Here is a 21859-nt window from a genome sequence, read left to right on the forward strand (position 1 = left end):
ATTCTACAGTAATGGGAGCATGAATGATTTATTATTATTTTTAGCAAAAAAAAACCAACCTTATTTAGAACGTTTATTCGTACCACTGTTTTTAACTAGTGCCTCTTCATTCAGAAAACATCAATATTTAAGTTGCAAGTTGTTAGAGGGAACGACAATGCTACTTGATCGTGATTGACGTAGGAACGATGCACCCGATCCATGGGACTCAGAAGGATTCATAGGCAAACTAGCGAGCAAGATTTGCTAACAATGCAATTAGTCCACTTAAGTATAAGAAAAATAGAAATAATAACACCTTAAAACGTCACGCTCTTTTACAGGTACAGCTAGCTGTTTCTGTCCAGGCTGGGGATAAATTTGAACGAAAATGTATCCATGATAAGATCAAAAATCTGTTAAGAACAATTAAGGCAAAATGGAACACGCGTTGTTGTACTACGGAAGTGTATTGCAGCATGTACGTTTTCATTAACTAGGCTGTAACTTACGTGTACAAATGATACGAAATTTAAAAGTCGCGGGGCCAACACACAGCGCGGGTATTTTATTTTGAACTTGTTATCTTTTGTATTGAAAAACATACGAAACATACGTTCCGGGATGACATGGCTCCCGATTCAATTGGCACCAACACGGACGGCACACTGACAGTATGTAATAACAATAAGTGCAAACAAAATGTGCAATTTTCTGCTGGATTTAAAGCCTTTTAGGAAAATGTGTTACAATATTGCACGTCTCAAGGCTTCTTTTCATCTAGGATGACAGGAAAAAGGTCATCGAGCCACTTTCAATAGCATAGCAAAGCTAAGCTTTGAAAAATTTTAGCATTTTTTATACACAGTGTCTCATAGGAAATAATCTGCTAGTAGAGTTATCAATGCTCGCTAAAACAAAAAATCATAATTCAAAGCGCCAGTGCTAGATAAATATCCGGTCAAAAAACAGTTGTACATATTTACACCCCCCTAACTATCACTTAGACACACGCTCAATCGATATTTAGGCTTTTTTCTTTTCTTTCCTTCACGATACTCTTTCTTGTCCATTGAGATACGTACACGTTGTTTACACAAATAACACACTAATAGTTAACGATGGTAGTGAGGACGACGACGATGATAACAACAGATAGCTGATTGTAGCAAAAAACGAGAGTCATGTTCTCCTGTTTCCTGTACCTGACGACTGGCACGTTTTTACTACTATATTATTGAGACGGTACGTAAGTTAGCGAACGCAACGGCAGCGAAATTAATATATTTTTTGGAAATTCAACTATTTCGTTTCAATCAATAGCCAGCCATCCTGATCGTTTAGTAGACTCTTCTCCAGTAGACTCCATTTCATTGTTTAGTTGGCTGGCCACGAGCCATTTCTATGAAATAATTGAAATATCATAAATTTAATTAAAAATAACAATTATTTATTATCATATTAACTAATTTTTAACTGTAATAAATCGATAACAATTCAAGTTCGGAACTATCATTATCGAAAGGTGAGCTGTTCATAGCGCAGATGTTATTATTTCACAGAGACAGCCGTCACGCGTTAGTTACTATGTTTCGCTTGCAGTCGGGTGCAGAGATGCTCCGAAGGAAAAAGCACGCAATGGATAGAAATGAATCTGAAAATGTCAAATATTGGAACCGTTTATCAGAAGTCGACTTGACGTATCCATAGCTTACGTCATATCTATTCTATTGACCATATCCGAAGCACCATCGAATCCCGTATTTGGCTCCTTGCTTCCTTCCGTGCCGCTTTTTACATCATACGAAAGATCCACATACGAAAATGTATAATACAATGCGTGATTAAATGTTCAGATGATTAAAAAAGTGTTTATTTTTAAGGAAGATTATATTGTACAGGACGCGCGTACAATTAACAGTGTTTGCAAAACGACTAGAGACGTTCGCTGCAAATAATAGACATTGTGCCGTTAATTCCTCCAGCTATTCAAGAATCGTTTTTAGCAAATTTAGAGTATCTTTCGGATATTCATATTTATAAGGATAGCCCGAATCTTTCTTTACATAATAGATGTGCATTTCTGGGCTCACCTAGTTGGGTCGTTTGGTAAACGCTGTTCAAGCCCAACAAAATTCTTCCTTTTCTTCATATAACTCAAACTTATTTGATCTTTGAGAGGACCCTCTAGAAGCTTCATTTCCTCTAGATGAGAATGGAATCCAGGTACAACCGTGAGCTTCGCCCCCACTATTACCTATAATTAGAAAATTAACGCTTTCATCAGTTACAAAAAAAAAAAGCTAAGCGCTTACAAATGAATACGCCAGCAGGGCTACGCAACTGGCTTTTTGGAAACGCGTTAGGAACACATAGAACGTACACTATAAAAGTATCCCGGAAAATATTTTTACAGCTAGCGCTGCGTAGACATTCTCGTGCCAGAGCTGGAACCTATTATAGAAAACACTCAGCTGATCTTCGCGCTAGAGGGGCAAACACGTGATATAATAACAAGTTACTTGAGCAGATGGCCTTGCGGTTAATTTCACCATTCAGGACGTACACTCTAATTTTTATGAGAACGAAAACATCGATAGACACTTATTGTACACAAATTTGTACAATATATAAAATGCTTAATAGGTTCGCAATATTATTCTTTTTTTTTTTATTTGCCCAGTCAATAAGTGCAGATTTCGTGTAATAAAATTTACATTAGGGGTCTGATAAAACATTATTGACTCGGATCAGAAAACAAAACTTTACCTCGACTAGAAAGCCCACAGTGACGTCGTCTGGTAAACGGATCCGATCCGAGAGCTGGGCTAAACGACCCGCGCTGAAATAACAGTGAATGCTCTTGAAATAGATGGCTTATATGGCGTACAACACAAGCGGTCAATGAAACAACTTATATTCTTCTAGTAAATATTAGATAGCTGGTACTCATACGCGCGTTACATTAAATCATTATGGCAGTGAAATTTGTAATATTGGAAACAACCTATTATTCGAATAGGATTATTATATATATTTTGTTTTATTTATTCAAAGACGTACAAACGGCTTAAGCTTTAAGTGTCTTGGCCAGTGGCCCATCAACTTGATAAGTCTTAATTCGAGCCATTATTAACTTAGATGCCCCCAGACAGACGAACAGGGTATTATTCCTTTAATGACTGTATCTGTTTGTGTTTAATCTACCACATTATATTATATTGATCGTAGTCCGTTGTCTAGCATTGTCTATCGACGAAAACCCCGACCCGAATAAAACTTGAGAGCCGTTGGCGTCATCTATCCGTGCCATCATTGTGTCCGTATACGTTTTCTGCTGTTATTGGCACTTCTTTATTGCTCTAATATTTAATCTTGGGCTTATCCGCTTTCTGAAAACTCGATCTTGTGCGACTTCGTCTGAACACTCTGTCATCCCATAGAAGTACATTAACTGCTTAAGGTGGTTCCTATAAACCTCCGCATGACATACGTATACGATATAGGCCACTTGGCTTGTTTAAGTTCGAGGTCGATTGATCCCGATAGTTAATTGACTTTGATGCATGAATAGTGAGTGATGTTGTTTCGTTGACTGATGGCTAGCTGGTGTTGTTGTCATTGGTGTTAGTAGTTTTTATTGATGAGGCTAGCGGTGTTTGATGCTGATCGTTCCACAGCCTTTGTCTTGCAAGCATTCCATGAGGCCCTGTCTTCTACCTTTTCTGTATCTTCTTACTGCGCTGCTCTTCTCGGTACCTCGACCCATGCTCTTCCTTGTTTTGTTCGCACCACAGCTCTTGGCTCGCACCCGACAAGCCGCCAAAGCCGCAGGCCATTTTGACTCCGACTCCAAACGGATAAACAAGTAGCAACGCCAAAGATTACGAACAGAAAAGGCAGAGACAGAAAGGAGGCAGCATTGATGAAAAACCTTTTCTTCATCAGCAGACTTTGGCAGTGTAACAACGCCATTTCGATTAGTAGCGTATCGGAAAGTCCACGCGACCAGCGGACGTGCAGCGTGAGATCGACAATGCCACTTAAATAGATAGGCAGATAGATACTGCCGACAAAAAATACCACTGGCATACCGCACGGGCGCCGCGGCCTCAATGAAGAGGAATCAGCCCGTCTAAACAGACGAGCTGATCCAGCCACAAGAATAAAGTGCCCGAACAAAACAGCTGTGGAATTTTAAAGCGCGATAATCTCACCTGATAGCTAGCTACCTGCTCTTCCAAGCGCGTGGAGAGCATTATATCTGTATACAAGGCAAAGTGTTGCGGTCAAGCAGGGAACTGACCGAGGGCTCCTTCTTTATCATCAGACAGAATTCTGTCAGAGGTAAACATCGCCGGTGCCGCCAACGCAGAACGAAGAGACAGTGTGAGGGGTATGGCTTAACAGGAGAACAGTTTATGGAGATAGACCAAACATGATCTGATGTTTTGGCTCAAGGTCTAAAGGGGCCAAACAGTGCGGCCAATTATTCGATACCAAATGGAACGTACATAGCCATCTTCAGATGATCTCTCCTGATCTTCTTAGAAATAATCCACATTAAGTGCGGCCTTGTTCAGGACACGACAGAAGAATTCAACAATGGTAAAAAAAGACTTTCAACGTTTTTTCGCGGGAAGGGCCCATTTTTCAAGTACCGATGTTTGTCCTCTCATCGAGGATAGTGCTTCGTGGGGCGTTCATAACGGCATCGAAAATATTCTACAAGACAGTGCATTTTTTTGAGGTGGGATAATATGTGGGGTAAGCGTGCGTCCATCTTTCTGGTTCAAAAGTGTGAACGTTTAACTAAAAGTTATGGTGTTTGACGTTCGAAATATATATATATATATATATGTTTTTTTTAGCTCGCTCCTATTCTACGTCTATGATTCATCAATGGAAAGAAATAGAAGCAAACTTTTCGTTTAAGTTATGTTTCCATGAACGTCTGCTCCATCAACAGAAATACAGGATATTCAGTGCTGTGAATCGCTACATCCTTTTCAGAGTCGCAAGAGTGAAGCAAGAGAAGTGCAAGAGAGAACTTTTTTCCGCTCATCATCGACGAAAATCGTAATCGCGTGTAATCCGATAGAGCGATTGATACGCGTGCGAACGAAGGCTTTTTTTGTACGGCGCAGAAAACGAAGAACGAGAGGAACGCAGCAAACGCATCACAGAAGCAGCAGGAGAGCTGAGCAGAAATATACAGAAGATCACGATTCTACAAGCGAGGTGAAGACCGATCCTCTTTTTCGTAGTCGGATAACAGAAGCTACTGATGTATTTTATTTGTTGTCTTGCTGTTATCTTTGCAACAGAACATAACTTCAAAAATGAACGAGCCAAATTTACTTTGTTCGATAAAAGTGAAGAGCAGCCCCTCGATGTTATATGCCAATGAACTTAATAGATAGTTGAGGCTCTCAGGCAAATGTATTTCATATGTTGCAAAACGTTGCAGTAGAACAGTATATTAACCGACTGGCAGAGTGATCAGAACGGTATTTTCCTCTGAAAAAACAAAGCTGACTTTCAATATTTACTTATCTACTTATCAAAGCATGTTGCTACTAACAATGCGTAAGGCACCAGTGCGTCGGACAACGCGCGGCTAATGCAAAATCCTGCACCACCTGTCGCAAAACGGAACCGAACTGACCCCTATAATTAGAAAAAAAAAAACCTGGATTAAAGCTCATGGACAAACAGGCATTAACGATGTAGTAGTGTGTCACGATACCTAATACCATATGGTACGAATACTTGTAGTTTGACGACTCCGTTTTCAACTTTTCTTTATAACTTATTATACAAATGTGACCGCGTGCTTTCAATATAGTAACTTCGCCAAATGTAAACTGTCCACTGTTAATTAGACGGAGGAACAACCCAAAAGAATTTGCCCTTCAGAGAGATTCACAAAAGTACATTAATTAATATAGAGTTTCTTCACAGTTTCTTTACCAACAACCGAAAATTGTCAAGTACTTACCCAGTCTTTGGTGTTAAGATCGATCGGCCTCATAATGGAGTTTCTACCCAGGTACCAGACGCGCGAAGAATCGTAACGTCTTAGAACTTTGCCCAGCGCAGGCACATTTACGTAATTATCGTCATCGAAGTGACACCACCACCTAATTAAGAGAATTACCAAATAAAAAATGTTTCCTCTTGCCGGGTGCTTTGAGACTGTGATTAAGGCTAAACTAGAAAGGGTGCATAGGATTCCTGTTCATTTTTCTAGTTAAACTACTTTTCACATATACTTAAGAATCATCTATATAAGTAACGGTTCATCACCGTTAGACACAGTGGCCACGAAAAGCCGGTTAGAATTTTCTATTTTTCGCCCCTCTTATTTGCGTATAGATTCTTTTTCTAAATTTACACATTAGATCTGACACATGGAGCATGGAAAACAGTCATAAAACTGACTGATGAAGAAACCTGGTCTCCGTATCAAAGAAAATCAAACCACAGTTCAAAACGACTATGATAAAACATAACTATTGTAAATAAACGGTGAAAAATTATAAGAGAGTAAAGAAATGCCATTTTATTAAGCGCAATGGAAGTCTGTAGATAATCAAATTCACATAAACTTTAGCACAATAGCGGACCAATTTTTGCAACGTTTACATCGAGAAACTTATCCCTATATTTTATATAATACGATATATAGCTTCTATATGTGGTGCAAATGAGCCCTTTATTTTCCTCTTTCCGTATATGAGTTTGTTATTTTTAAAACAGGCTTAATTAATACAACGCCTTCTGTCTTGCAGACGCGAGCCCCAGTTACCTAAGGCACTGCCGCACCGCTAGCTACCGTCACGTGGCCTTTGACCAGGTGATCCGCGCCTGAATATCGAGAAAAAGCTGTGACGGCAGATGAATGGGGCGAGAGAAGGGTACCCTGAGCGCGAGTAAAGACAACTTTGAATAACAACGGTAGATTTAACCAAGCAAAAATGGACAAGCGCTGCAGTAGCAACAGCAACAGAAATGCTTACATAAACACGACACAACGAAGCTCGTAGAAGGGGAACGCCGTTCGTGCAAACAAGTGAAAATTCAACGGCACGACAAGCACAGTCCCATATCTCTCAACGTCCGGCTTCCTCCTTTTTCCTTCTGCTTCCATATACTATGTGTTTTGAGTCTGGCTCTCTGCCGCCGTCCCATAGAAACTCGACGATGGAAAACAAATAGACGAAAAGTATGACAAAGAGTTCTCGTGGCGCGAAGTTTAGACTTCCTGCCCTTGTATCCACCTCCTTTTACGCCAATCTCATTTTTGGGAGCCTGGTCGGTCTGGGATGCCAACCATGACAGGATGATCGCACGATGACCGCAATGGCACCAGAAGCCAATGTCGCGCAGGCTTCCTAGAAAAAGCCGTAGTGCTTTTACGATGTTTTCGCTCTCGTCTTTTGGAAACCTATTTTTCTCGCCTTTATCTACTTTTCTCTCCTTTATATGCTTCTTTCTTGCTGCTGCTGCTGCTGCTACTACGACTGCCGTCTAACCATAGATCCTTACAGCCTAGCGCAAGTAAGGTTCTCACGGATTTTTTCAAACCGGGACCCAGTAACCAAGGCGCTGATGGTAAAGATCAACGCGAGGCGCAGAGGGGTTTGGGCAAGAATCAGGCTGCATGACTATACACACAGGCCGATTCGGGACAGATTGGCCGGCTGGTTGCGGTTGAAGTAATGCTTAAAGGCAACGATATGAAAAAAAAGATGGTGGCAGGGGCGGACGACGGGGTTGTGAAAAACGGCGACTGCTGGAGGGCATTTGCCAGTAGGATGGTAGCATGCGATTGCGTGCCCACTTCATAGCTGCACAACTGACCGTGAGGGCCAGAGGTTGTTAACGTTACAGTAAGTCTCTGATAATAGTAGTAGTATCCCGTGTTACTGCTATTACCATTCGAAGCAATACTAGACAATGAATCGAAAACGAAATCCATAGGTAGGTAGAACGAACGTCGATCCGAAGTCGTTGTTGGACTCACTTTTTTTGACTGCGGTTGCTGGCGGCAAACACGTCGAATTCAGAGTTCATTTTACAGCTTAGAGCTCGCCGAGAGTGACCGATCGGGCAGCCTGTTACCACCAAGTGGCCACCTGAAAGTAGAAATATAAAAATAGCACGATATATATATATCAGAAACAACGTATTGACAAGGGCAACAGAGTGTCATAAATTATATGAGCTGAAATTACTTAAAAAGAAACGTTTTTTAAATCAACATTCGAAGTAGATGGTCATTCACCACAAGTTGGCCCGGCAAATGGAAAAAAAATAAATTTACGTGAAATAAATCAAGATGATCTTGTGACATGCATAAGGTTGATCTTACATTGTAAGCAGTATGGGCATGTACACTAACACGCTAAACAATGTAGTCAATAGTTTATTGTGATTTAGGATAAATAAATAACGAAAGAATTTCCTTAGGGAAAAAATTCAACGGATGCTCGTGGTATAAACTATACTAAAAGCACGTGTAACAGTTAGTTACGAGAATCTTCCATTTATCCATTCCTTCGCAAAGGGAAACAAATTTTAAATAAATACGATGTACCTATCTACAGACATGTTAAAATTTGCCTAGGTCAGTATGCTAAGTCTATGCAGACAAGTAGAGGCAAAACAAGATACAATTTACAATCAATGTACGCCGCTATAAATATAATTAAAACGAATGAGAAATTGTGTTGCAACATATGCGTTATCTAGATTATGGGATTGTTCTTCATAACTGGACCATCGACTTGTCCGGCCAAGCACTTGGCCCCAACTTCTGATGCAACAAATTGTATTTCTATATGTCCAGTTCTACTGATCTTATAAGATACCAGCGAAATCGCATAACGCGTTTTTTGTTGTCTCCGTCTCTTTTGCTATTGAGTCAGTTTGATTCGATAGTACAAGCGGAACACCGGTCTCAGTTTGTCATACACCAAAATAAGCTTTTATTTGACCAATGTCTAACTCACCCTCTTCCTGTTAACGTTTTACGCATTCAGATATAACAGATATATCTTGACTGTTCGTAAAAAGCCTGTTACTTGCACTACAGTCGGTGCTATTGCCGCTTCTGTTCTATTTCGGAACTAAAAAAGGCGTCCTTAAGGCTAAATCCGTCATCTGTTTTCATTTTTATATGAAGAATTTAGATACAAAACGTTCGTTATATATTTCATCTGTACCTGTAATACTCAGCATGTAATTCTCCATAATCGGATAAATGAACGAACCAAATTTAAATAAAAAATTAATTTTCTTTTTAAATTACTATTGTATTTCAGGTGACTGAATTTGCCCAATGAAAGCCCGAGAAGGATGGCTGATTAATAACTAAGTTGAGGAAACACCAAACATACATTGGCATAACTTAGCTTTGAAGTATGAATAAAAACTGGAAATATTATTAAATTAATAAGATTAAAGCAAGAGCAAAAGACACGGCTCGAACATAGGTGTTGCTGTATCGTTCGAATGGATTCAGGACAACATCCATCCGCGAATGCCCATCGTAAGGATTAGTATTCGTTTTCTATATGAAATTGATCATCTGGGCTGTTTTTCTGGATATATGTATATATGTTTGCGTGTGTGTCGAGGTCTATGCCAGAAAAATATCTCGATGCAACGGGGAGAAGACAAGGGGGAGAAATGGATAATCTAGGAATGGCGATCACTGCTCAATAAAGAAACCGATCTCACAGACTTAGATAGATATATGCTATCAATAAAAAGTTTTAACTATAATCCGAATAGAAAAAATCATCAAGGGACTATTAATCGTAAAAGAATATGCAGTAACTACGAAATAAGTACGCCGTATTGCGTAGCCGTCTTGCAGCAACAAACTTTCAATATATATATATATATAGCCAAGAGCATAGAAGCAAAATGTATCTACCTGCACGGTATGAGCACAACTTTCTGGCTGAAAGACCTTAAGTTTCAGCCGATTAAACTTGTACGTGCGAAATAAGCGAGTAGCAGATCATATGCATATTTGAGCTAACGTTGAAAAATGAAAAGACCGGCTAGCGACAGCTACCACTCAATCAAGGTTATTTGTAGATCAAAAGGAGCAGTATCCGTTCCTAAACAAACCCAAGCTTCTGGGCTAACGTACTTACCACTGGCCCGTGCGATTTCACCATCGTCAGTGTCACTAAAGAAATATGTCTGCAAGAAAAGAAGAGAAACAACATTTAGCTCTAAAGCATTGGCCAAATCTGCTTTCAACTTATGCAAGGTAACATATCTGTTGTTTGTACCTTTTTGACTATTATCGTAGTAATAGCAAGCTATCGAATTCTACATAGATATGCACACCGGAACACGGAATTTTTCATAGTAACAGCGTACACGTATTACAAAAGAGGATCTATAGATCACAGGTTCTGTACGACGGACTTTTGTCACCATAGAAAACAATCACCACGCGATGAATACAGCGACGTGTGCCGTTAGGTCGGATGCTACGTACATAACGATCCTTGTACATTTCGACCAATTACAAATACACACTTAATTGTTGTCTTCCTTTTCGTTTTCTGCTTCATTTCTCGACATGGATAATTCCGTAATCTAGACGTCTACTTGAATAATGCATCCTCCTCCCCCGTGTAAACTACCCATAGTAAACAGGTTTATCGAAACCATTTAGAGCAAAAAACTGATATATAGTTTACTACCGATAAGTCTGTGCCTCTTCTTGGCTATTTAGTGGCCTTTTTCGTTCGTCCTTAAATAAGAATCATACGAGGGGACCTCGTAACTGCTGATCGCCACGTCTAGCGCACGAACTATACACGCGTACGCATCTACGACGTTAGCTCTAAGTGGAAGAACTTGGTAGTCACCACAACAACAACAACGGTGGCCTCTCTTATCAGCAATCGGGCCATTGTGGTAGACAGGCAGGCAGGCAGGCAGGCTTTAAAACCTATAGCGTTGTCGTGCTAAGTTCTGTTCGAGAAAACATTGGTCGATGCGCGCCAGAATCGCGTTTATTCCGCATGCTAGGAAGAACACAGTGTTGATCCTTAAGCCCGTATTTCGAAAACCAACGACTACAACACATTCTGCCGGTTAGACTTGGCATATGCTGGGTGCCGACCGATACGCTGTCGGATTCCTTCAAGAAACAGGTCGTTTTAAAAGTCTTTCCAATGCACCGCTGGCGGTCACTGGCTAGCCAGCACCTTTTACAGTCCCGCAGTGAATACCGTTGATATTGTGATACTTAAGATCAATGAGTTGCTAGCGAGAACCGACAGTTTTCTAGTCCAGGGAAGAACGTAAATGAGCAGAATATTATATTTTGACTCTGAAGGTTCCTCTATTTCTCATGCGTCACACGAACGTATTAATCTCTCAGTCGTAAGTTCTGTTAGGAACAGGCTACTAAGGATTAAATAAACAACAACAACCATCCTTAATGACATCGCTTTCGTTGAGCAAATGCAATCTTAACTGGCCCTAGTCTCTTGTAGGCTTGCCGGTTTTTGCCGGCTAGAGCGTTCAGATACACTGAGTAGAAAAAAAAAAACAACAAATGGGTCCAAAAGAGCAGTCCTGAGTAGTATATATCTTCCGACTATAGCAACTGTTAAATACAGCTGGGGTTTGTCTACTTGTATGCGCGTATCAACCTAAAAACCTTTGACGTTATGCTCATACACAGACTGATATCATACAGTTCAGTAAAACGATGAAATATAATTGTGTTTAAATTACTAAGAAAATAATTAGCATCTTCCTCGTCTAAGCTCCAACATAAGAACCACCTCCGATAGCAGTGATGTGACTGGCGCTATTAATGCGACTAGCCATTACGCAGCCGGTACAACCATGCTATAGAGATCCTAACAACAACAAATCCCTTTTTCTAGTTGCCGCTACCTCCCTGCGTCCGGCTATCCGATGAGCGTCAACGCCGTCCCATTATATCGAGTCACAGTGTCACGTTATGACGTGAACTAGACTGAAGTGCGCAGACGGACGGTCAAAAGATTTAATCAGCCGACCGCACTATATCGGATATGAAAACAACAACAACACGAAAAACGGTAGAACCAGTAGCGACAACTGCTATCAGCCGCACTCCTAGTGTAGCGTGATTCCCTTCTTTTTCCAACTGCATGTTGAAACGAATAGGCTCAATGCAAACACGGCTAGATTAGAAATGATATCTGCTTGCGGCGGTACAGACGCGCGACACCCACAAATACACGACAGAAAAAGCCATGACCCTTGTGCCATCGTTACGTTTTCTAAACATAACTATTCGAGAGGAGTTCGTTAGCAAGCGTGATGCGATATCTTTATGCTGATGCCCGGAATTATTAACTGGCCGTTTTAAAATGTTCCCTCATTTCTTGTTCCATGCCAAACGGGTGTCTATACACACATATATCGTCTAGGTTTAAATTTTATGATTTTTGTCAAATTTAATGAAGAAAAAAAACACTACCCTGCTGAATCTACGCCTAACGTGTACCTTAGCAGAGCGGCAGGACGGCTGTAGAGAATAGAAATACCAGTTCTGAGGAGCAATGTACAAATCATATGAGCATTTCGTGGAAAAGATTCGAATTAATTCCATTTCAATGTTACCGTCCTTCTTCTCCTTCTCCTTAAAAATAGCATTACACAAAAAGGTTTACCCTAACAGAAGGCTTTGGTTGTAGGCGGTAGTGTACAATCAGTTGATGCCGCGCTACATAAAAAATTCCGTTTTCCCTTTTGCGCTGGCGACCTTTCGACTCAAACTTCGAAAGAAAGCGCAAGAATACGGTATTGAGATGGTTCATTTTGGCTCTGTATTTCTGCTGCCTTTTAGCTTCTTCCTATTTGCTACTACGACATAAATGGCGGATCGTTGTTACATATGATACTATCTCTTTCGCTATATTTTTTCTTCAGTTATGTTTATTTTGAATGAAACAAAAACTGTGTGGACAGCAGTAGCCATATATTTCTCCGCAGGAATTGTTCTTGCCTTTATCCAGTTTACGAACCTACAGAATAAATCAACGTTTAGCAAGAGAGGTGCAAAAAGGCAGCGAAACTTCGTATATAGCATAGTCAAAGCAGTAAGATAAACAGCAACGACGACAATGAGATTTAAGCTAATTCATAATCTAGCTAGAAAAGCTTTCGTTATCAGTTGGGAGAGATGGTGCCCAACAGTGTCCAAAATGGACGACTACTCACGAACTTCGAAAATTAGAAAAATAAAGCGTCGCCATGATGCTGCAAAACCGACAGTAGCGACGAGTAGCTTGAGAAATAAAAATGATTTAGATAGAATTTGCATAGTGGGACATTTTCCAATATAGCCTAATTCGAATTAGTTTGAAAGGAATCCTTCATCTGCTCGTAACCCGGGTAATGAAATTACCCTAACGTAAGAGCTGAGGCCAAGCTAGACTTCTATCGTAAAACGTGTCTACGAATCTGTACACACAGTCCATTGATTAGCAGACAGAAAGTTACCTCGATCGTATTGCATTGTGCCATATGGCTCGACCTCAATTAGAAAGCTAAATGTAAGCTTTGACAAAATCTATCTAAATTTGATTCGATAAGAAACTGTAACCGCAAGTATTAACGCAAGTACATCAGCGTATAATAAAACACTGGCAACCGTCCACGTATTTTTTCTATAATGCCCACTATGCGTGCAGGGCAATTTTGCCTATACTGGAACGATTTTTATTAATCATTTAAAAGGTGACGACCTAAACATTTCGCCCCTAAACGATCCTTCTCGCATCGATATTTCTGACGAAATAGGTTGGTGCAGACATCTTCGAAAAAAAAAAAAACAAATAATAAACTTGAGCAACATAAGCTTTCCGAAAATTTTCCGTTATTTTTGGCGCTACAGCGTCAGCTACGTTTACGAACGATCGTATTGTCCAAAACTCCCACGCCCCTAAAGCCTTCTGGGTAGTCCTACGTTTGGTCTCCCGTATTGGCTAGAAAACATTTAGAAGAAGAACGTCAGGACAAGGGTGTTTGATTAGTAGTATGATTCATTTTGCATTGTAGAACTTCTACGTATTGTCCTGAGCCATCGAACTGTGTAGTTCGACTCTAACCCTTGAAGAAGTTGAGATTTTTTTTTAGATTGGTTTCAAGGAATACCAAAGTACGAGAAATCTGTATGTTCATACCGAGACGCCTTTCTAAACATACTATGTCGACGCTGTATGTAATTGTGACTTGTGTTTGAGAGCTGATTTCAACATCACAGCAAAAACAGAAATAAATAATTTGGAAACGAATGGCTGTCTCAGTAAACACAACAAAGCGTAACAAGATCTGGCAAATTTGACTATCAGCCAAAAAAGATGTAGGAATTATTATCAGAACCTGAATTTCTATTATTTATATCGTGTTAATATCAGAACTAGATTTAATTATAGATCTACATGGAACAATGCTATATCCTAAACAATATATATATATATAAATTTTCGGACGGTTGGAGGGTATTCATCCAAATTTGTTAAAGCAGTAAGAAATGCGTGAATTGTCCTAATAAAAAAGACTGATTTATAACAGAGACTCGTTTGATACATTTCTAACCATATCTCAGGCTGGTTAGGTTAGGTTAGGTTAATTAACAGAACCACTTGAATGTCCAGAGTAGTGACGTTGTAACTATTGAACTTTGCGACATTATCACTTAATATTATAGGATTGTAGGAATTATCTTAGGTCAAACGAGTGTCATGACTAAATCTGCTCTTCGTTGAAATGTGAAATGAAGGATCTTCAATTGCCTTAAGACTTTTAGGCCTTAAATACGACAAACCTGATTTCGTGCGAGTTGAAACCATGTTTGAAGTATTGGAGGCAACCGTGTTCGATGATTAGTTTTTGTCGTTTTAACAGAAATAAACACCTCGTCAAGGATGTTACTGTCACTGCTTTCTTCGTCGGATCTTTCTTGGGTGAGATTTACTTCTCTTACGAATTGTTTTGGCTTTCCTGTATACCTGCCGGCTTCGTCATGCGTTTTGTCGAGCAGAACCCTCGTCGTAGATATTTGTGCTTGCAAAGCATCCCTCACTCGGAGAATATCGTCTTTGACCTTACGAGGAGCTATACGGGTACTATCGTCACGCCGATTGTCTTGGGTTGGTTTCCGACGACGAAAAGACGTTGGTTCCCCAATGCGATGCCTCTCCGAGGAGTTCTCTTGACCGTGTTCGGTTAACGGTAAGGCTCTCCGTCGCAATCGTGCAATATCGACATCGGTAATTACATGCTTAGCTATCAGTGATTTGTTCTGTTGTGGAAAGTTGCCGGCAAACGCAGAGTTCGTGCCGCGCAGACCATTGTCATCAACTAACTTTAAGTTTTTGCTTTGCAACACCAATAGATCGCCATTGGAGGGTGTCCATATCACTAAGGCTAACCAGAATCCCGTTAGCAATGCCAGAGCCGATCTTCGAACTGCTGAAACTGCCATCTGTGCCATCTTAGTGGAACGCATCTGGAAGTCATCATCTGCTCTTTGAAGCTACAGCTTTGATCAGCCGATAAACCACTGTAGTGCTTTGAGTAAAACTCTATAGCTACATACCGAGCTTCAATCGCGCGCCACATATCAAACCCGGCTATACGAGTCCCGATGTGATTCGCTAATTCCGTCTGTGCATATGTCGGCTTCGAAAACACGGAATACACATGTTATGATCCTAGAAGGTTTTGGATCTTCCATGATCATGTACTGGTTTTCGATTCCAGAATGACCAGCTGTCCAATGTTCGATAATATATGATGGTCGGCACTGATCGTAGAATGACTAAGTGACGAGGCCGCGGTACGAATGGACGAGGTCCGATCACGCGCGCCAACGCGCTTGGAGGTTTTCTCAAGTGCGCTTGAGATCATAATGATTATCGAAGTCAAGCATCAGATGACATCAGCACGACATCACTAACTACAGTGTTAACATTGGGATTGACACACTACAGTTAAACAAATTAACAGGAAAAGCGGCTTCGTCTCCACGTAATCCTACTATAATCACAAGCTTGCATGACGCTAGCATCGTATCGTGATTCAGTAATATTGTTTCGCGTTTTATTGATAACATAGACGTTAATTATAGCTAATTAACCGTTGCACATTTAAAATTGGGCCTTCCAGGCATTATAATGTACAACCCGATGCTTCGTAAAAGTTACACACGAAGAAAGGATCCCTCGAGCGTTACTAGCGGCTTCGAAAAGTTCACATTTTGTAGTGCGCATCCGTCATGCTTCGTTTGCTGTTTAATCGATCCTCAACCTATTGAACTATTAGCACAACTCCACTGGTTTTCAGTAAAAAAAGAATTCTACTTCAAGGAAAAATGCTCGAAGAACGTACTTCGGGGTCTCAGGAAACCTGCGTAGGCTTCTGCTTTCCGAAGACAATAACCGAACGATCCGAAGACGTTGTTGACTACAACGCAGCTCAGCTTGCCTATAGAAAGTGCCCTAGAGAACAACAAAATCGTTGTCGCACAAGTTCGATTGAGCGTAGACATTCATCTCGCGCTATCTTCGACTGTGGCCCTGTCTGTTTCAACAGAGCCCGATTGCCTCTTTCACCGTCATGTTGGGGCTGCCGCTGTATCGCTGGTTAGACGACACGAGCAGTCGCGAGCCAAGTCGTTCGTTCGCTCGCTCGCTCGCGAGGAGGAGGTCGCCCAGCCCCTCTGCACATCCCCACCCTCAACTTTGCCTCTCTCCTCAGACGACAACGACCGTTTGAAAAAAGGTGACGCAAATGACAGCAACAGCGAGCGATATCATAACGGATGCGAAACAATATCTAATGAAGGTCGTGCCTTATAATCGTCAGAACTACCGTTACGCTAAAGAGGACCGAACAAAAAAATCTCGGGTGGTGCACACGTCTGGCCTTCAATACGTCACATATCGAATGATAGCATTGGATGGTATTTTTATACGTTAAACGTCTAGTTTATATTGTTTGCTTTGCCTTGCAATGATGAACAAATATTTTTAATCACATATACTTCTATTCTGTGTCTGGCTTACTAGGTATATATGTACGTATGGATGTGAGTGATATATAAGAGATAGAAGTTACCTATCACATAGAAACGATTGGATATAACAGCTTCATATTGTGCGAATGTATTTTGTTTAATGTTTTTTTTTTTATTACGTATTCTTCCATATACACATTATGGCGTTTTACGAAGTGCTGTAATTATCTATTCTGTGAAGCAGGAACGTTTTGGCGCTTCATCCATGATATTGACGTTCGTGAAGGCTGCCCGCCCGTATCAGGCCAAAATATTTTACACTTGCCAAGTATCGCCTGAAATCTCTGGAAAGACAACATAGATGGCACTTAATATATACGGAAAGATGCTTTATCTGCCCGAAGCTCGATTAAAGGCCTAAATCTCAGAATTAACTTGTTTGTCTTGATGACCAAAAACGACGTTTGGTAATGAAGTTCAGGGATGACAACTGAACGGCGCGTAAATTGAGGTACAGAAGATAACTTTAAATAAATGCTTATCTTAGATCACTCGTTCAAATTTGGACCGATGCCCAACAAAATGCTTAACGCATAGTTTTTTCTTCTCATAGACCTATAGTATCTCTACACAATCAAACAAATATACCAACCAGTATACAGGGTTGCAGGCACTGCGCTCTAGACATCGTTCACAGTTCTCTTCCTCTGTCCTATCTGATCCGCCTCGAGCAGAGTGTCAGGAAGCGGTCGCCCCAGAGTTTCGGGAGCTATCCGAATTAAGGGACCGCTAAGAGCAGTTAAGAGTGCCAGTACGAGGAACGGAGCTGGGTTGTAGATGTCAGCCTGTATAGGAGTGAATCGTAACTTATTCAGCAGATATTTGTATTTACTAATAGTTATATGTAGTTCATAACTTCAATATATAAGATCGTTTAGTTTTAGTTAAATATTACAATTATATTGTGCTGACATATGAATTAAAAATGCCAAATTTCAAGATTAATGTATCTAGTCGAAGAGGCTGGCCAGCGACGGTACTGCGACGGATGACGTCGCATGTCGCCTGAAGCAAAAGATGCCAAATCTTTTAGAAGTACATGTAATCCCCTGACGAATTACATTGTCGCGCATATCAGATTAATTAACCTATGTACTGCGATCCCTGTGTCGGTCTTTTTCTCCACGCGCTGCAATATTTCGAATAGACATAAAAATCTGCATCTCAGATCCTCTACCAGTGTATCGTGTAGAAGGTATACAAACCCGTTCAACGGCAATGCAGACGCATGGCGCTTTTTCAGAAGCAGCAAGGTTTCGTTCGTACAGATTTGGCCCCGTGATAGCTTAGTGGGCAAAGTATTTGCCTGCCAATCTTCGGTTCGAACCCGAACATAGACATATATCATGTAGTAGTGGAAGCCAGTTATCTAATCGAACACCTAACCGAATAAAAGCGATATCGAAGATAAAACTCGAAACAGAGTTGTTTGAAGAAGGGGTGATTCCAAACGACACAACTGGAGCTCTATAGAGATCAATCAAAGCCACCATTATGTCAAACATGGCTAACGTCCTGCGCAAGGAAACTTCTAAGGGCATATGTATTTTTATACTTGCAACCGTTGCTCGTCGCACTCTGTTCGTAACGTACCTGCAAGATCACCCCTGCGGGCACCCTTGCCCCTGCGGGCAAGATCGCCCCAAAATACTTGAAGGTATACCTTCAAATCCTTATGAACAGCGCAGCATAAACACAACGAGGGGCTTTACGGCGAAGCTTCGTAGTTCCTAACTTGTCCATGCTGATTAACAGTCCAGCTTCATCGACGTTCTTTCGAGTTTTCGCTTTTTCGTTTTGATTTGCGCGAAATAGGACCACAACCTGTGTTTACCTACGATCTGCAGGCAAATGTATCACTGAATAGGCTATCACGCGGACGCTCCTGTAGCACGACAGGCCAGCGAAAGCTTACTGGATATGAAACCAGCTTTTCCAAAGACGGCAAGATTGACAGTGTATAATTATAATTTTAAACGCGAAGTAGTAGGTCATTCAGCGGTAGGGAGAATCGCAAAGGGCTCAAGTTATTGCCCTCTACGTTACTTGAGTAAACTAATAGCTCTAGCTAGATCATCCGTCATCTATATGCTTATGCAGCTAGCTTACACTGATGACCCGATTGAATACCGCATGTTCCGTAGATTTCCGCACGCGACCGGGTTTACTCAAATTTTAGACTCTGGAAGTTATACTAAATGCCCACTTGAAATCTAGCGAGCAGCGTCTATTTTGGGCCACGATAAACGCAATGTGCCCTCTGAAGCAGTATTACACATGTTGTAAGGGCGGGATGTCCCGTACGAAATTCACGTTGTTCAGCCAGAAATACGAGCAAACTTCCCTGAACCTCATTTGCCGATGTATCATAAAATGGGCCAGAAGCTTATAGTAGCAATTTTCTTGTGATCGTCCTCCATGAATATGGGCGAACGGGTCGCCTTTCCTTTTGGCATTGAGCACAAAGATTCTCAAAAAAAAAAAAGCTTTACTCCAGCTAGTCAGTAGACATCAATGGTATGAGCAACCATTGAATATAGTTAATGATACGTATACTTAATTTGTTTGTTTCGGAAACAACGTCCCGGTTTCGCAGCGGAGATTACTAAGGCGAACGAACATTAGGGTTCCCCATAGCCACTCATCCATGTTTATATCTGATATAAAGTATGTAGGTCAGAAATCATACCCCATTAATCGGCACTTCGTATGTAAACCTAATGAACAATTCAACAACAGTTTCCATATTGGGAAAGTATTAAGCACAAAGATTTTCAAACAAAACAGCTAATGTTTATCACAGTGATAGCGCTATAGGAGATTATTAATATCGTACTTGTTTAACGTACAGCGCATCAATCTGTGAAAGATGCCAAACCTTCCCCCCTAAAAATTTTATCAGTAACCTGCGCGACAGTACTTTGTAATCATGTAAATTATTACCAACTTGTAAACAAATCGGAATAATTAATTGCAGACCGTGCAAAAGTGAAGATAAAAAATACACACACATAATTTTTATTATAGAGAAATTCTAGGTTCTGACTCTGTTCTTATTCTTCTGTAATTTCTAAATATATTTGGTATGCCACAATCGATTCTGTAGATTTAATTTAGATATTGAGGGATTCACTCTGGCAAAGTTGCCCTCCTCCAAAAGGAGCAGCAATGGATTCTATGCCTGGCTGCACTGAAAAGCATTTTTTTTACGAAATTGATAAAAACATTGATTCTATATAAGTTGACTGGAGTAAATATCTATATCTTCAGATCCCTTTTTTAAACTCGTTAAGGCTGTTAAGGCATTATAACGTACAGATCGATGTTTAGCTGCAATGAATTTATGATTCTTCTATAATATTTTGCTTGTAAATACGATTTATCCTGCAGTTTCTTAAGCTAAATTTTGTCTGCAAAACGGATTTGTTACTTAAGCTAAATTTTCGTTAGCAAGACGCGTTCTATGCAGACAGTCTATAAGACTCGATTAGTCTCATCCTTAAAAGTTAAGATACAGTTGTGCAGGCTCTTAAAAGGGAACCGTGCGTTTGTGCGTCCTAAGCTAACTACGTCATGACCCTGACTTTAAGTAACTGATAATTTATAAAGTCATCTTCAATAACTTACGAGGTCTCTGAGGAAGGGCGCAAACGAGGCGCTACTCCGACCAACAAAGAAACACAGTGAAAGCCCGAAGCCCCGAACGGCTGTGGGCAAAAGCTCCATTGTAAACACCCACATCACTGCCGTAATAATTATGATGCAGAAACGTGCAACAAACGTCATTGCAACACGAGCGTAAATCAACTCTGTAAATTACAAATTGTACATTTAAAGTGGGAGAATCGCTTTATAGTCAGAAACAGGGCAAGCATTTAATGCGCGTAGAATCAATGCGTGTTTTGATCTGTCATATTATAAAAAACAATTGCGTGGATCTAACCGAAGGGCAAAATTGCAGTGGTAATCAGGGCAGCAGAGCAAATTGCCATGAGGGCAGTTAACGAGTTTCTACGGCGAAACTTCCAAATAACGTAGAGGCCGGTAAATCCGGCGGGCACTTCAGCGCAAGCAGCAGCCGTAAAGTTGAAGAACCGATCTCCGCCGAGTTTCGTTGAGAGGTATATAATCCCAAACAACGTTGTGTTACTCACCGACCTAAAATAAACCGATATATAGCACAAGAGGAAAAACAAAGCTATCGCATATGAAGTAACCATGTTAGTCAATGCTAAGGTATATAGTTGGCAACGGACTATACCAGAACTAGCGATAGAGAACGTGAGACGCTCCTACCTAAATGAAGTGAAAGACTTTTATCCTGGAGACAATCGAAAACATATACACACCACAAAATAAACATGATGAAAATATTTATTCGAAGATTGCGATATGGCCTTAGATCTTTAATACTACTGCTTGAACGATTCCGTGACGCTTTTTGTGCTAAGATGGGCATCGTCTTTGTCATGTCAGGGATTGTCCGCCCGTTGAAGCGAAAGATGCCCTCAAGCGCACGCTGTGCTTCGTCCTGTTTGCCCATAGCCAGTAACCACCTGGGTGACTCGTACATGAAGCTTCAATCGAGACAGAAGATAAACAGGTTAGTGAAAAATGCATGTAATCTAGAAATATTGTTGTACAATTTCTCAGGTTATATTTTTATTCTGGTGGTTTATGGTTTAATGTATACGTGTATGTGTATATATATATATATATATATATATATATATATATATATATATATATATATATATATAT

At 40.5% G+C, this 21859-nt stretch overlaps 2 protein-coding genes and 1 long non-coding RNA gene across 12 annotated transcripts in view; 1 reads left to right on the top strand and 2 right to left on the bottom strand.

Moving 5' to 3' along the window:
• Nucleotides 1–510: 510 nt before the first annotated feature.
• On the bottom strand, nucleotides 511–16704 carry LOC111244994 (fringe glycosyltransferase-like). 5 transcript variants are annotated; one of them, XM_022792667.2, is made up of 8 exons: nucleotides 14846–16696; nucleotides 10152–10200; nucleotides 8009–8120; nucleotides 5981–6122; nucleotides 5564–5649; nucleotides 2749–2821; nucleotides 2073–2236; nucleotides 511–1633 (listed from the first exon to the last, which is right to left on the bottom strand). In XM_022792667.2, the coding sequence occupies exons 1-8, from the start codon at nucleotides 15527–15529 to the stop codon at nucleotides 1558–1560; spliced, it is 1386 nt and encodes a 461-aa protein (XP_022648402.1). In that variant the 5' UTR covers nucleotides 15530–16696; the 3' UTR covers nucleotides 511–1557. The 5 variants fall into 5 exon arrangements, with proteins under 5 accessions (XP_022648402.1, XP_086838118.1, XP_086838117.1 ...); XM_086981991.1 differs by lacking the exon at nucleotides 511–1633 and adding an exon at nucleotides 1635–1769 and having other exon boundaries at nucleotides 14846–16702; XM_086981993.1 differs by lacking the exons at nucleotides 511–1633; nucleotides 14846–16696 and adding exons at nucleotides 1635–1769; nucleotides 10505–10612.
• On the top strand, nucleotides 3863–9789 carry LOC147757314 (uncharacterized). 2 transcript variants are annotated; one of them, XR_015322500.1, is made up of 3 exons: nucleotides 3863–4746; nucleotides 4993–5220; nucleotides 6774–9789. It is a non-coding gene; the product is annotated as an uncharacterized LOC147757314 (long non-coding RNA). The 2 variants fall into 2 exon arrangements; XR_015322499.1 differs by lacking the exon at nucleotides 3863–4746 and having other exon boundaries at nucleotides 4931–5220.
• A 470-nt stretch (nucleotides 16705–17174) lies between the features above and the next one.
• Nucleotides 17175–21859, bottom strand: part of LOC111245371 (organic cation transporter protein-like) — a 10149-nt gene continuing 5464 nt past the window's right edge. For all 5 annotated transcript variants that reach the window (XM_022793644.2, XM_022793643.2, XM_022793645.2 and 2 more), the window contains 5 exons: nucleotides 21448–21675; nucleotides 21042–21256; nucleotides 20726–20907; nucleotides 17691–17883; nucleotides 17175–17382 (listed from right to left, as the gene is read on the bottom strand). In XM_022793644.2, coding sequence (XP_022649379.1) covers nucleotides 17719–17883; nucleotides 20726–20907; nucleotides 21042–21256; nucleotides 21448–21675 — 790 coding nt within the window. In that variant the 3' untranslated portion in view covers nucleotides 17175–17382; nucleotides 17691–17718. The remainder of the gene's footprint in view (nucleotides 17383–17690; nucleotides 17884–20725; nucleotides 20908–21041; nucleotides 21257–21447; nucleotides 21676–21859) is intronic.

This window comes from Varroa destructor, unplaced genomic scaffold, assembly GCF_002443255.2.
Source record: "Varroa destructor unplaced genomic scaffold, Vdes_3.0 BEIS01000002.1, whole genome shotgun sequence".
Lineage (NCBI taxonomy): Eukaryota > Metazoa > Arthropoda > Arachnida > Mesostigmata > Varroidae > Varroa > Varroa destructor.